This window comes from Pseudorca crassidens, chromosome 17 (assembly GCF_039906515.1).
Source record: "Pseudorca crassidens isolate mPseCra1 chromosome 17, mPseCra1.hap1, whole genome shotgun sequence".
NCBI lineage: Eukaryota > Metazoa > Chordata > Mammalia > Artiodactyla > Delphinidae > Pseudorca > Pseudorca crassidens.
Genome location: NC_090312.1, coordinates 28,839,569 through 28,856,409, shown reverse-complemented (window position 1 = coordinate 28,856,409; position 16,841 = coordinate 28,839,569). Strand labels below are relative to the sequence as shown.

The 16,841-nt window shown below is 38.9% G+C and overlaps 1 protein-coding gene across 9 annotated transcripts in view; it reads right to left on the bottom strand.

Annotated features, from left to right (window-relative positions):
* The window catches only part of SYBU (syntabulin), a 112,687-nt gene that overhangs the window by 42,845 nt on the left and 53,001 nt on the right, over window positions 1-16,841 (bottom strand). For 6 of the 9 annotated variants that reach the window (XM_067711469.1, XM_067711468.1, XM_067711466.1 and 3 more), the window contains 2 exons: window positions 5,843-6,040; window positions 2,908-2,967 (listed from right to left, as the gene is read on the bottom strand). In XM_067711469.1, the coding sequence (XP_067567570.1) occupies window positions 2,908-2,967; window positions 5,843-6,040 (258 nt within the window). The remainder of the gene's footprint in view (window positions 1-2,907; window positions 2,968-5,842; window positions 6,041-16,841) is intronic. The other 3 variants (XM_067711463.1, XM_067711464.1, XM_067711465.1) reach the window with 1 other exon arrangement.

Below are 16,841 nucleotides of genomic sequence, written 5' to 3'. Positions count from 1 at the left end.
AATGCTTGTGATAAGCACGGGAACAGCTGCAGGCTATCGGCTGTGTGTGAAAGAGCCTCAATCTACTAAGGGAACCAGTGTTGATTAATCATTAACCCAGTTGGTGCCTTCAGAGTTTTCCAGCAAATGCCTCTGAATGTGGGAAAGCGTCTTCTTAAAGTAACCCATCCTCTGTTGTTGTTGTGAGGTTATTACAGTTCATCTGGCCAGGTCTCTGATTTCAAAAGCCTGGGTGGTGTCTGATGACAAGGGAATACTAACTTAGTCTGAATGCTGATGGCAGAGGTGACATCTTTCAAATGCAGATTTCAACATTTCAGTTTCTAAATGTGGGTTTCTTTTCAATTATAGTGACCCTAACCATTTGCTCCTGACCTATCTCCTTAACCGGGAGGTGTTTTTTTCTCCCTTTCACATTCTCTAAATATTTGTTTAAGTTGTGTAATTCTTCCCCCGCTCTCCCACAAGCCTTGTGTAGGAAGGATTTAGTACTTGCATTTGTAGAACAATAACACTGGGTCTTTTTCTCCTTTGGGTTAAGATGCTCCCCAAGTAGAAAATCAAGCATTAAAGGAGGCCCAGGAATGTCATTTAATGTCCTAGCACAGAAATCCAATTAGGCCTTTCCTTTCTAGGTGAGAAAAATCTCATCAGGAAAACTGACTGTGAACTACATATAGGAAAAGCACCTGGGAGAAGGAATGGTAGCACCGCAGATCCCTCAAAAAGTATTGGGATTTTATATACACACTACTATATATATAAAATAGATAACTAATAAGGACCTACTGTATAACACAGGGAACTCTACTCAATAATCTGTAATGACCTATATGGGAAAAGAATCTAAAAAAGAGTGCATATATGTGTATGTATAACTGATTCACTTTGCTGTACAGCGGAAACTAACACAACATTGTAAATCAACTATACTCCAATAAAAATTAATTATTAAAAAAAAAAGTTCCCAATCAGAATGCCTTCATTCCCTTCCTTTTAATCTGTACTGCAGCCCAGATTTATTGTAGTTTTCTGCCTTAAACGATAAGGTCCCTAAGAGCAGGGATGATGTTGAGGTCATCTTTGCTTATCTTTCCCATGTTCCCCCCACACTACACATGATTCCTTGTGCACTCTATTCTCAGAGAAGTATTTACTGAACACCTACCTGATGACAGACATTGTATTACACTCTGGAGATTCAGTCTTAAATGTGTGCTGAGTTGACATGAAAAAGGCAAAGCCATTATTCAACTGAACTGCAGGGGTGTTTTCTTCCGCTCTTTGGTGGTAATTTTTAATTAAATCTGCATAGGCATTAAGTGATAGAAGCCAAAATGACAGAAGGCTCACTGCCTCCAAGAAGTTCCAACACGAGTCCTACTTGGCGGAAAGCAGGGCTTTCATGCTGGGCGCGTGCCACAGTACCCTGCTGGAGAGGTGCTGGCGTGCTCAGCTCACCTTTCACAGCCCTTCCTGGCATCCTGTGACACAGTTCTCTTCTCCTTCTGCATTAGATACTCAGTAAATATTATTAGCTCTTTATCTGAATGACCAAAGGGGCATTTCTATAACTCCCTTCTGAGATGAACAGCAGTTTCCAGAATCTAGAACAACGGACCTAAAATAAAACGAGCCCAGGTTAATGTTAAAGGGCCCTTGAGCATCTGTATAAGAGACACTAATTGCTTGCTATTTTAATAAACTGGTATTGGTCCTAAGGAGTCGATTTATTTAAAAAAAGTAGAGCGCACATCAAGAGCGGAAGATGAGTTTAGGCTGAGGGGAGATGGTCACCTGGGGACAGAGGAGGTGGAACATTTTAACCGGAGAGCAGTATCTTCTTGTGGTTTAACAGATTGTCTCTGCATTTTATAATTTTTGGAGTCACCCAGGGGCCTCGGTTCCAGGATTTCCTCTCTTCCTATTTATGAGAATGACAGATTTATTCTGCTGAAAGTTCAGAGAACTATAGGTCACGGTGCAGATTGTTCTAAATACAAAGAGCTTACTGTCCAGAACTGGGGCCCAGTCAAAAGCTCGAGCAATGGTTTTTAGTGATGACATTAGGAATTTCAGGCAACTAAGAAATAACCTTTAGGGACCCCTGTGACCTTGATAAAATGCAAATAAATCAAAAAACCACGAGGTCAGCACTACTTAGGTGATAAGTTTGCCTCTGAGCAATTAAATCAGAAGCAGTTGACAAAGGCCCTGTTTCAGGCTCTGCCTCTGGGCAAGGGTCATTAAACTAGGAGTCATAAATCCTAATAAAGGAGACCCATGAAACCTCAGAAATAGTATGTGATATTTTGTGTGTGTTTTTCTGGAGTATGGGTCTGTGGCCTTCATTATTCTCAAATGATCCATTATCAAAACAGCATGAAGAACAACTCTTGTTTTCTTTCCTCCCTTCTTCCCTCCCTCCCCCTCTCCTTTTTATTCTTGTTGTCTGCATGTTCTTCATGAAAGCATAAGGCTTAAACATTCTCAGCAAGACAAGTAGTTGATCTTTAGCAAGTATCTTCTGTAGGAACCAGACTTGCTGAGGGTGGATTCTGTACATACACATAGGGTTTTAAATCTTTCATTAAGATATGATTATTCTTATTATGATTATTGAAACAAGGAAGGGCAAGGATAATCTTAACTGCCATTTAAATTTAGGTTGTTCTTGCTGCACCACACTTGTCTCTTTTTTCACTGTTTCTTTGTATTGTCACCACCATAAAATGTTTTTGGAATGGGGCCAGGGGGTGGAGGCATGGTGAATAACAAAAATGAAATAATTTCAGGTTGCATTCAAGTCCTACAATACCTTCACAATAAAAATCTACCTTTTCTTCACAATCCATGAAGAGGACATTCTTTCCTGCAGCATTTCATATTCTCAATCCCATAGCCTACCTTTGCTGTTGAGGTCAACCAATGTTGATTGTGCCCTCGATACACACCGGCCCCTGTGTGCTAGGAATACAAAAAGAGGATGACAGGGCTTCTGCTCTTAAACTCACATCCTGTATGCTACAGAAGCAGACTCCATTGGTGACTGCTCCCAGGTTAAAAGAAAATTGAGAACATTTCTCAAAGGAAGATACACAAATAGCCAATAAGCACATGAAAAGGTGCTCATCATCGGGCTTCCCTGGTGGCGCAGTGGTTGAGAGTCCGCCTGCCGATGCAGGGGACACGGGTTCATGCCCCGGTCTGGCAAGATCCCACGTGCCGCGGAGCGGGTGGGCCCGTGAGCCATGGCCGCTGGGCCTGCGCGTCCGGAGCCTGTGCTCCGCAACGGGAGAGGCCACAACAGTGAGAGGCCCGCGTACCACAAAAAAGAAAAAAAATGCTCATCATCTTTAGCCACCAGGGAAATGTAAATCAAAAGCACAATGAAATACCACTTCACACTCACTAGAGTGGGTATAATCAAAAAGATAGACAATAACAACTGTTGATAAAGATGTGGAGAAACTGAAACCCTTATACATTGCTGGTGGTTTGTAAAGTGGTGCAGACATTTGGGAATACAGTTTGGCAATTCCTCAAAGGGTTAAACATACAGTTGTCATATGATTCAGCCATTTCATTCCTAGGTATATACCCAAGAGAACTGAAAGCATCACAAAAACCTGTATATGGATGTCCATGGCACCATTATTCATGATAGCCCCAAAGTGGAAACAATCCAAATGTCCATCAACTGTGAATGGATAAGCAAAATGTGGTCTGTCACCACACTAAGGCAAGATGTTAATAACAGGGGAAACTGGAAGTAGTGGTAATGAGGGGGGATATAAGAACTCTGTTACTGTCTGCTCAATTTTTCTGTAAACCCAAAATTGCTCAAAAAAAGTCTATTTTAAAATGTGGTATATCCATACAATAGAATATTATTGAGCCGTAAAAAGAACGAAGTACTAATACATGAACCTTGAAAACATTATGCTAAGTGAAAGAAGCCGAACACAAAAGGCCATATATTGTATGACTCCTTTAGATGAGATGTCCAGAACAGGCAAATCAGACAGAGGGTAGGTTGGTGGTTGCCAAGGGCTGGAAGAAAGGAAAAGCAGACAGTGACTGCTAATGGGTATGAGGCTTCTTTCGGGGGAGATTAAAATGTCCTGAAATTGGACAGTAGTGATGTTTGTATGATCTTTTTTCTTTTTTTTTTTTTTTGCGGTATGAGGGCCTCTCACTGTTGTGGCCTCTCCCGTTGCGGAGCACAGGCTCCGGACGCGCAGGCTCAGCGGCCATGGCTCACAGGCCCAGCCGCTCCGCAGCATGTGGGATCTTCCCGGACCAGGGCACGAACCCGCGTCCCCTGCATCGGCAGGCGGACTCTCAACCACTGCGCCACCAGGGAAGCCCTGTATGATCTTTTGAATATGCTAAATACCACTGAAATGTACACTTTAAAAGGGTGAATTTTATGGTATATCAATTATTTCTTAATTTCAAAAAAGGAGAACTGAGCTGGGGGAGGGAGGAAGACAGTTCTGATTCTTGAGTACACAAGGTAATGGTTTATTTCTTGGCTATAATTACAGGACACTCTTCAATTCATTGTCTCTGTCTTAAATATTGGGGGTACCCAACACCTTTTTTACAATGTCCATCTTTCTCTTTTATATGCTGTCTTCTCCATTGTGTACCATTCTCTTTCTTTTTTATATTTTTCCGAAGCAAAGGACTGTTAACAAATTCATCATGACTAACATTTACCAGGAACTATTAGGAAACAGGGGATTTCTTCTTCATACAGTTTAAGTTTTGCTCTCAGACCAAACAACATTCTCTTTGGTTGACCAAAAGCAAGACGAAGAATAATCCATTAAGATATGCTATGCATGTCAATTATTCAGGAAGAACAAAAGCAGAGAGAGATGGAAGAGGACACAGGACCTTCCAATGGCAGCGTACACAGGACCAACCTTTGGCTCCATTGAAATAAAGCCATCTATAGCTCCTTGCACAATAATGATATCACCAAACAAAAATCAGAAGACAAATGTAAGGAATGGGGCTCATGCAAGCCATTAATCTGTCTTTTCAGGCTCATTAATATGTATAGTACAACTGGTGATACTGAAGAAAATAATGCAATATAGGGGTTGTCTCTCAATGCCAATACTCAGGTCCTTTTATTTTCAAGTTATAACTTTAATTTCACTAAAACTATATTTGTTCATATACTGTATATATTTCTGAGATGGAAAATATTTATTTATATATTGCAAATTCTGAGAACTGACCTTTTCTGATGTTCATGGCACCTCATTCACTGTAATAAAAATCTCCATTTCACCTCATAGCTTTTACTATTTTGTAATTATTGAACATTCTATGTATATATATATTGAATATATAGCATCATATTCATATTTAAATCTTTAAAAGCAAATAAAATAACTAGGTCAGCAAGTATGCCCAGCCCTACAGATGTGCATCAAGATAACCTGTTCTTTTCACAATGTGTGCACACTTTAAATGGTACCAAGTAATTTCTTAGTATAATTTATGCTAGACTTAATTATATAGTTTAAGTGTCTGTTAGACCATTCAGTTAACATTTCTTCAAATTTCCTCCCTTTTTTACATGTCTTTATAACGGACACATATGTCACTATGCATTCTCAATTATTAACAACTAGTACAGAAAATATTCCACTCTATGCTCTACCTCCTTCACTTAAAAAAAAAAAAAAAAGATGTTTCTGGGTGCTAGGTACAGCATTAGTGTTCCCTACCTTGATAGCCAGGTGTTTCATTTCAAATTTCATTTGAAATCCCTCTAGTCATATTGCTCCAATAAGAACATGAAGAGTTTACATACACTCACCTGGCTTTACAAGGCCTGACTTTGGTTCCTTCTTATGTCGAGCTGACTGGATGCTTCCCTCACCAACCATTCCAACTGTGCATTTCTTTCTGATAAAGTCTTCATCACTTCCAGGGCAAAAGCCAACAGGGCTGCTGCCAGCATCCGAGGGCGTTTTCACGGGAGATACTGACTGACTACTAGGACAGCCTGTGTCATCTGGAAGACAAGAATCAATGAGTGTTTAATGAAGAGGGAGGAAATCAATGATGGCAAAGGGAGGGCAGGCAGTGAGCCATGCCCACACGCGCTCACACACGTACTCTGCTCAAGAGGCCCGGGTTGACTCCTGTGGGTGACTTGCCTTTTATTTTCCATATTCTGGCCAATCATGTTAACAAAGGAAATATCAGCTATTATAAAACATATTTTAAGGCAAAACCTTACAAGATTTTGCATCACAAATATTTCTGTAACATTCTTGTTGTCAAAACCTAACTTAGTTTGTTTTGACCCTTGAGGTAGTATACTTTCGGGTCATAATCGTCCATACATTTTTGATGGGGTAGGTAAATAAAACGCTTGCCAGAGCAATTCAGGATTATTCATATGAAGTCTTCGGGGTTGTCGGGGTTAGGAAAAAGTTACTTGAATATTATTGACCACACCCAGTTTTTGATTACTGGGCCCATCAAGTGGTTAACAGAATTTGATAGAGGCGAGAGCTGGCTTTAGGAGTTCAAGAAAGCAGAAGGCAGTGATCCTGTTTTATTATAAAACGCACTCAACCCAAAATACATCAGTCAGATATATTGCTGCTTGGGGTAAATGGGTAAAATAAAAATGATATTCAAATTAAAAATATTCCCTTAACTTTCAAGTTATATATTACTACCATGGTCATTACTATAAGTTAATATGCATGATATGAAGTGACCTGTGTAGATGCTTATAAAGCAAACAGGAAAGTCGCATTGCTGACTCCTATAAATGCTTTCCATATCTATTAAATATTTATAATGGTTGGTTAATTCAGTTATACTGTGGTGAGAACTGTATGGGAATTTAAAGCCAATCAACATTACTTAACAGTATGTCTACTCAAACTAATCAATTAGTGGTAAATCTTCACTGCTAAATAATTCTTTATTACATGGAAATATTTTGATGTCAGAGTTATTTTAGTAACTAAGTGGGCAAAAAGTGAATAAGGACATTTAGTACTAATAACTTTTAGGACTCTTACACTTTTATAAATATTAAAGGAACTAAAATAACTTGCCATCTATCAAAGGCTATCTTAAAACTTCATAGCTTGAATGAAGACAGAAACAGAAGTAGTTCTGAATAAAATATACTGGTTGCCTGAATTAAGATGACTAGAATCCATCTAAAAAGTAATTGCCTTTGCTTCACTTTTGGCCTCTATTTCAATTTTTATTATGAAATATCTAAGTTCCTAGAACAAAGTGAACTTGGCACTAGTAAAATGATGTATTTCTCTTGTATCTTTTTTGACTTTTGGACATATTAGTCTATATAGGACCTCAATGGTCTGTTTCTGGAAGTAAATGGTTTTTAGTGCACGGTTCATACCTTCTGTCTTTGTTGCTCTTTTAAATGTGCTATGTTCTTCCTGAACTGAAGAGACTTTGTCCCTGAATCACTGTGATGAGACTCCTCTTGGCCACTACTGCTCAGCTATTTCGCTATTGTCCCTGGCTTTCTCCTACATTTGCATGTCCCATTGCTTCAATCCAAAGAAATCTGAGTGCAAAGTTGCTAATTACTCAGACAGATTCCAGCACTTTTACAAGGTTCAACAGGTCTGCACATGGCCTTGGGAGAGCCTGCCTGGTTCCTGATTCCTATCCCAAAGCAGAGAAGCTCAAATGATTGAGGTCTAATCATCCAAAATTACCTATTGTCTTTAAAAGTATTTCCCTATGAGTCAGTTCCATAAATTACTTCTTTTAAAAGAGAGATGGCCCAAATTAACAAAAATCCATGCTTCAGATTCTCTACCCTAAAAGGTAATTTTTCTTGAGAACTCTCAGACTCAAAGGGACAAAATTAAACAATTTCCAGTACTGAGAAACATCGTCGAAATTGTAATTTAAGTAAACAGAAAATGAATGTGTTTTGTTTGGTTCTACTATCATTTTGCCAGAGTTAATAAGAAGGAATGTGGATATGCCATGTTTTCAGTACTAGTCATTTCAAGGATTAAGTACTAGGGTCTGATTAAAAATTGGGGACTGAAGTGATTCAGAATGGTGGCAGTTTAGGGAACGCAGTAGCAATTTTTCACCTGGCATGTATGCCTCACCTGTCATCAATATTTACAGCCAATAACTCTGGGGGCAAGGACTGAGGAGATGAATACCTAAATAAATCTTTAACTTCAGGTACCTCGTACAGCAATTTGAATCATTACCTAGTAAACAAGTGTTCATTTATCACCTCTTAACTGTCTGGTACTGCACTTCACATTGTGGGGGAAACGAGAGGGATTTGAGACATCGTCTTTCATTAAACAAATATGTATCAAGTCCTGGCACTGAACCAGCCACAGGCACTGTACCCAGCCCCCATACTGATGGAGCTTATAAGTAAGTAAAAGGGGTTGGTAAATATCACTTCCAGCACATAGTTCCTGTAAGCTGCTAAGTCTGTTAAGGCAAATCCATACCCAAGAAAAACTGAGTTATCAGAGAAGCTTGGGGCATGTGCCTGTTTTGTGTAATGGGACCAACACTAACAAAGGAATCTGGTTTTGGAAAGGGCAGGGCCATTAATTTTCCTACTACAGAGACCACACTTTAAGTTATGCAAAGTAAGCCCCGAGCAAAAGCGACAGAGCTTCAGTACCAGAGAGTCATCTGGTCACCTGTGGCACCTGAGGTATTCTCCTCTGTGCAGCACTGAAGAAGTGGTTATTTTTCCAACAAGTCTTGTTTAGGGCCCCTTCCCTCCTCCCCCTTCCCCTTCCCTCCTCTTCCTCCTTTTTAACTTCATGATCAGAGCTGGAAGCAGACCACAAGCCCAGATGAAGATAATATTCCTTTCCAAAATGCACTGCAAGATACTCTTAGTTCACATTTACTCCAAGATTCTAAGAATAGGGAACCAAGTTGATGTTCTTTGCTTGTTCACGTCTAATCTTACTATGTGCCAAACTACATGTGGATCCAGCACATATTAAAGAGATTTATTTATTAAACCTGATTCAGTGAAGCACTTTGTGTGTGCCCTCTGTTCTTTGCTGCTACCTTGACTGTTGAATTTGTCTTATAGAATTATAGCTTTTATTAGTTATGTTAGTATAAAGAAATTATCAATGAGAAAAACTTCTAATATGACACCATGAGGAAACTGTTTCTGGGCAGGAAACGGCAGAAATCCTGAATGATTTACCCAGAAAAGTGTGGGTTGTTTCAGATTTCCAGAATGGAGAAAAGTAAGAACATTTCAGCCTGGTTTTAGCATAAGGGAAGCTTTCCTCCAAGGCTTTATAGGAAGAGAGTGTAGGGGACTCTCAATTCTACTGGAGAGAAATGGGTTTTTCTTTTAAAACACACTTAAACACGCACCCACACCAGCTCTAACATAGTTGAGTTTTTACATTTCTTTCTCACTATTCATGGTTAAGTATAACTTCATTAAAATAAATACACACGCAATAGGACCATTTTCCATGTTTTACACAGTGTGATCCATTTGGGATGGATCCATACGAGATGATCTCCTTCCAGGATCAACAATTTAAAATCCCATTTACTTGGGTCCGGGATGGCCCCTGGTGGATCTCAGGTGGTCTAAATGATCACCATCTGCACTGAAGGAGACTAATTTACATGCCCTGTTTTATTTATACTGAGGAATAAGTTCTTCCGCTGATTTGTTCTTGTTTATTTGCTTTGAATACGTCAACCCACAGGATTAAGGATAACTGAAGAATATTTACAGATCCAGGAACCTCCAGAAGTTGTGGCCCACCTCAAGTGCTGTAAGAAATATAATACTGACTAGTTTCCAAATTGGTTTTAAGGGAAAAAATTTTTAATGTCTATAAAGACAGATGAGAGAAGCAGACATCTCATATAATTTTGTAGTCTGGAGGTTGTTAAAAAATGATTTTTAATCTACTTTCCTCTCCCTTTACATTACAAGCTTTTTGAGAATACAGGATATAGTTAATAATTGTAAAATGACTCTACTTATAATTCTGAAAAAAGTGTGTATAAGTATCTTTTAAGATAATTTGTATCTTATTCTAAATGGACTAAAGAAACTTGCTAAATTAAAGAAAATCTGTTGGGTTGTTAAAATTTTAACAGATTTTTAAATTATAACAGTAATAATCTTTAATGCAGAAGATGTAGAGCACAGAAAAGTACAAAGAAGTGAAAAAAAAAAGGGGGGGGGATAATATTTTCCTATAATTGTACTGCCCAGAAAAAATATTTAACTATTTGGCGTACTTCTTACTGATTTTTATACATAGGATTTACTTGCTTGCTTGCTCTTTGTTTTGTTAAAATTTCAACATACATTATAGTTTCATCACTCTGTTATCGAAAATTTCTCCCTGGAATTTGTCAGGCTAGAAAGAAAGAAGCTACTAAGACTAACAGTAGCCAACACAAAGGGGCCCCACTGGCCAAAGATGGAATAATTTGAGCATCAGAAAGAATAATAAATGCAAATGACTGATAATCATTGGATATACTTTAAAGGTCTATGAGTTCATAGTAATACAAAATAAAACTAAAAAAAGAAAGGCCCTTTCAACTCCCCCAAAATCCCAACCCACTGGAAATCTTTGGAAGTGACCCAGGGGCCAATTCTTTATATTGAAATTTGGCAATTAAAAGGAAAGAAAGAATTAATATATATCCTGATTGTAGAAAATGTTACTGGACAAACTGTATTTCAGGATAACTTAAATCGCTCATTGACATTGGAAAGTTCTCCCTTACAGAAGCATTCTGGTTAATGAAAGTAGATGGAATAGCAGAAAATTACTACAGTTGACCTTTGAACAACATGCGGGTTAGAGGTGCTAACCTCCATGCAGTCGAAAACCCACGTGTAACTTAGCAGTGGCCCACCACATATGTGGTTCTATACCCAAGGATTCAACAAACAGCCGATCATGTAGGACTGTAGTATATCTCCATTTTAAAAATCTGAGTATAAATGGGCCCACACACTTCAAACGCATGTTGTTCAAGGGTCAACTGTATTTTGCAATTATTTATAATGAAATACTTGATTTAGGCAACAAACGTAACGGATGAAACCATCAGACAAAAGGCTGGTGGAGAGTCTGCAGTAGAGGGATCAAGCCTTACCCATTTGTACCAACTGAGTATTCTTAGCATAGCTGACAGTGGGGTAACAGACATTATATACCTTCTGATGGGATGTGAGATGAAGCACACAGGATTCTCCACATTCTCGCCACAAAAAAACTGTCCCTGAATCTAATCAAGCTTTAAAACTAATGTCCACCTTATAAAATAGATGGAGAACAGTAATGGGTTAAATCAGGGGTTGGCAAACTGCGGCCTGCAGGCCAAATCCTGTCAGCGGCCTGCTTTTGTAAATCAAATGTTATTGGAACACAGCCCAATACTTTACATAGTGTCAACTGTGGCTTTCAAGCACAAAGGTGAATAATTACAACAGAGATCATCTGGCCAGCAAAGCTGAAAATATTTCCTAGCTGGTCCTTTTCAGAAAAAGTTTGCGGGCCTCTGGGTTAAATGATACCATGAGGAAGCAAACGGGCACTTTTGAGACAACTAGGGCTAGTAGTTTCAGTGTTCTCTAGCGTACCAAGGAATTATGTTAAATTCCTTGTTAAATCATGTTAGTAATGAAAATGGCACTGTGATTATGTAAGAAAATGTCCATTTTTTTTAAGAAAGCATGCTGAGGTATGTAGGTAGACATGAAATAACATGATGTCTGGATATATTCTTTAAAATGCTTCAGCAAAGTAAAGGAGAGAAGGGAAAAAGGGATAGATGTTGCAAATATGACAGCACCTTGCTATTAATCTGGATAAAGTGCACAAGCAGCTTATTGGTGTTCATTGTGGTATTATCTCTTCTTTGGGTATGTTTTTAAAAGTGTCAAAATGTTTTATTTAATTTCGCAAAAACATTATTTTAAATAAGTAACTATTTAAAATAGGAACACAGTGTTTCTAAAAATCAATTCCTTCTTGTAGGGTATTTTAGGATGTTTCCAATTTTCTCACTATCATTGAAATTGCTTTAACACCACATTTTACAGATAAATCTCTTGTCAAAATTTTTATTATCTCATAGAACATATCTCTAAAAATGGATTACTAAGACTTCTGAGAAATTTGAGGCAATTTATATTCCTATTATATTGTATGAGAGTATCCCACTTATTCAATTCCTGCCAATAATGAATACTAGTTTGTTTGCATTTTTGCCAAGTCAATGATGCAAAGTGTATTTCTGATGTCTTAGCTTGCATGTATTTAATTATCAGTGAGGCTTAATGTCCTTCATATGTTTGCTGGCCTTTTACTTTTACACTTATCCTATGTATTGTTCATGTCCTCTGACAACTTTTCTATTAAGGTGTTAAGGAATTCTTATTGATCTGTAAGAAATCCTTATACATGAAAGGCATAGCCCTTTGGCACATTTCACCAAGTTTGTTTGCTTTTAGTTTATAATGTTTTTGACAACCAACCTTTTCTAATTTCTAGTTGTCAAATCTCTCCATATTTTCCTTTGTGATTTCTTCCAATGCTTTAATGCTTAGAATGTCCTTATTAACTCCAAGATCAATTAACTATTACCTACTCTTTCTTCTAGATTTTTATAATTTCAGTTTTTATTATATCAAATCCATCTGGAATTCATTTTAAAATGCAGTGTAAGGTTAGATGTTAACTGTACTATTATTTTCTTAATTTTTAGGAAATTTATCCTTTCCATATTACTTTGAAATGCTTTTCTGATAAAATTTTGAAAGCAATGAATATCTTTTGCAAAGTGAGTATATATATACACACACATATATACATCTGTATATATATATATATTTTTTAATCCACATTTTAAAATATTAGGATTGCCCAAAGTGTGTGTGTCATATAATTTCCTGATATTTAACTAAAGTGTCTAACAACCAGCGCCACCCAACACATTTGGTGGCAATTAGGATGACCAAGTTCCTACTTCAACTTCCTTGTAACCTAAAGATTACATATAAAATATTTCTTCAAAGTCCAAGACACATCTCTAGAACTTCTGGTTCACTTCTGAATTTAGATCTCAAAGCTCATTTGTTTTCCGAAATGCTGAACTAAACAATTCCAAAAGACATACTTAAAAATAACATCAGGCGGAACAAAACGTGGTTTTGTGCCATAATGTCTTGAAACATTCAGTTATGGTTTGATGCTGTTCAATGTTCAGTTGCATAATGTGGAGGAAGAATCATTTCTATTTTAAGGAAACATTACTTTAAACTATACAGAACTCTAGTTGATTCTCATGAATGACAAAAGTGTTTACAGCCTATTTATTCATCCATTCAACAAATATTTACTGAGTATCTACTACGTGCCAGACACTGTTATAGGTGTTACTAGTCTTACTGATCCAGACACTGACATTTTTTAAGATAGTCCAATGGAGACAGATAAAATGTCTATAGCTTAAACTCATGGTTAATCTGAACCCTGTGAAATTCTTACTACTAACCATGCTCTGAAAGGATGTAGGTAGGTAAGAAAGGATGCTCTGAAAGGATGTAGGTAGGTAAGAAAAGTAACGTTTATTAAGTAGCTATCATGTGGCAAGGATACTAATTTTTATCATATAATTTTAATAATATCTCATTTTTATAGGTGGAAAAACTGAGGCTCAGAGAGGTTAACAAATCCAGCCACACAGCTACTAAGGTATGGACCCAAAGATTCAAACTCAGGTTTGTCTGACTGTAAAGTCCTTGTTTTTCTCAGCACCACAAGCTAACTGTTTTCTAAGTTTTCCTACCTATGTTTGTTCCAAGAGGAAACAGCAGAAATTCTGGGAATGCTCAAATTAAAAACAGACAAAGGAAGCTGTTAGAAAGAAGCCATCCCATCATAAACAGACCACAAAATTTGAGACAAGAAACTCTAGTTGTTTCCAGTTTTTGCTTCAACACAGTAACCATTTAATGCATGTCGTTCAGATAATTTGCATTCTAGGCTTTCAGTAGCCAAATTTGAACTTCTATTCCTTCACCTAATTTTAGCATCTTTTCGGAGTGAGAATTCACAAGTCTACAAGTCTCCACACTAATTTTGATTCAGTATTATACAATGTGACACTACACAACTGCCAATGTTGAAGTGTAGGAATCTCATTCATCCATCCATCCATCCATCCTTCCCACAAATGATTAATGATTTCCTATTGTGTGCCAGACAGTCTTCAAGATATTAGAAATGTAATGATGACCAAGACTCCAAGATCCCCGTCCTCAAGGAGTTCCCATTCTAGTGGTGGAGACAGTTAATGAAGAAGTAACAAAACACACAGAGAAGAAATTTTGATTGTGATGTACTGTTAATGAAACAAACTGGGTGATACTATAGAGACTAGCTGGGTGGGAGGTCGGAAGGTACTTCATTAGACAGGTTGTCATGGAAGGTCCTGAAGAGGTAATTTGAATTGAGACCAAAAAAAATGAGAAGGAACCAATCCTGAAAAAGGCAGGGAAGAGAAAAGTCCAGGAAGAGGGAACAAGGAGTTTGGTGCATTGAGGAAACTGAGAAGAGGCCCGGAAAGCTGAGGGCAGAGAAGAATTGCTGATGAGGCTGAAGGCATGTGGAGGATTATAGGCAGGAAACCTACATTAATCTCCAGTGCAACGGAAGCCATCGTGTGCATTAAGCAGGAGATGACCATGATTGGTCTGTGGAGAACAGACTGAATTAGTGATGTTATGTCTTGCTAATATTTATTGAGTGCCTACTAAGTACCAGGTATGTTTAGAATACTAAGCACTTACTTAACACATTTAGTTAACTTAATCTCTTTGAGACAGACACTAATAAGACAGGCATACAAAACCAGCACTAGAGCTTAAGACACCTCCCTGAGGCCACAGTAAGCCGCGGATATGAGTCCAAAGAGGCTATAACTCCAGAGGCTCCTTCTTAGCCCCTATGCTGTGTGGCCCCTTTAGGAATGAAGGTTTAGAAGCAATAAACCCACGTGGAGACCACTGTCATAGTAGAAATGACAGATGACAGTGGTTTGGGGTGGTAGTAGTAAAAATTGAGAAAAGGAGATGGATTTGGGATACATTTTGGAAACATAATTGGCAGCATTAAGATATGACAATGAGGGCTTCCCTGGTGGCGCCGTGGTTGAGAGTCCGCCTGCCGATGCAGGGGACACAGGTTCGTGCCCCGGTCCAGGAAGATCCCACACGCCGCGGAGCGGCTGGGCCCGTGAGCCATGGCCGCTGAGCCTGCGCGTCCGGAGCCTGTGCTCTGCAACAGGAGAGGCCACAGCGGTGAGAGGCCCGCGTACCGCAAAAAAAAAAAAAAAAAAAAAAAGATATGACAATGAAAAGTAGGAAAGGGTCAAGAATACCTTCTAGGTTCTTTGCTTAAGCAATGGAGAATATGGTGGTCACTTCTGATTTTGGAGAAAAATGGGTTTATGCGTTTGTGGGGGGTGAAATTAAGAATTCTGGTTTTGATACGTTAAATCGGAGACACAAATTAACCAGGACACTGGAGATATCAAGTAGGCAGTTGGATATGTGAGCCTAAAGCTCAGAGGAGAGGTCGGGCGGCGGAGCATCACCATCCTACAAGTGAGGAATTTAAAGGTTTGAGCCCTTGGGGAGGGCAGGAAAAGAGGGCTGAAGACTGAGGCACCTGACACTGTGACGGGGGAAGGGATGGGGTGGAGCTAAGACTCTCAGAGGGCGGGACCTCAGGAGCCAAGGAGGAAAATCTTTCCTAAGAACGAAGCTTGTTCAACCGTGTTGAGTGCTGGGAAATCAAGGAAAATGAGGACAAACAAGAGAACGTCAGATTCGCCAACGTGGTCACTCACGTGCTTGACGAGGGCGAATTACGGAGATAGGATTTTGGAGTTTTGCTTGTGAAGAAGGAGCAGGGAAATAAGATGGCAGGTGCAAGGTGATGAGGGGTCAAAGGGAACTTAATTTCTCTGAAGGATGTGTAAACGCGAGCGTACGTGTGTGCCGATGGAGGTGAGCTTGTTAAAGTAATTGGAACGAAGCCCCTCCACGAAGACATGCAACCCACGTCTATAAAAACCAAGTGGAGAACTGAGAAATTATTTAATGAACGTTTCCCTGGTTTCTTGGAAACAAAATAATCATTTCCCATATAAACATTCCCGGGATTTCTGAGCTATTTTGGAGCCTTGAGTACTCCCATAAAAGTCATTCTGGTGCAGCACTCGGCAGCAAAGGAGCACGTGAAGTGAAGTGAGGTGAGGCAGGTCCATTTCTTCACAGGACTCGTGCTTTCTCTCAAAGAAGGGTCTCTACTTGGTTTTCTACCAAGCGCCAAGTTGTCTGATTTGTACGAGCAACCACAGGAGGAATTTGCAGGGGAAAATATCTTGGTTCAAATAGTCAATGTAGTATAATGACACATTATCTAGGAGTTTTGGTGAGGGAGCAGCCGATGCTGAAATTGGGAACCAGGGTGGCTCAGTCACTGCCAGGAGACAGGTGAGCCCCAGCAGGGGGGTGGGGAATTCTGTCTCACAAGCTTTTATTTCTCTTGCTCTTTCTTTCACAGGGTTATGATCTTTCCAAAACAGGGATGTTACTAATACTTCTGATCTTCCCTCTTCTTAGTAATATGAGTTCATTTGCAGTCTCTAAGCCATATCTTTATAAAGATTTGTGTTTTTTTTAAGGTTCCTTGTTGGGAGAAGATAGCAGAGAGGGAGAAGGGGAGAGGGAGGGAGGCGAGCTGGAA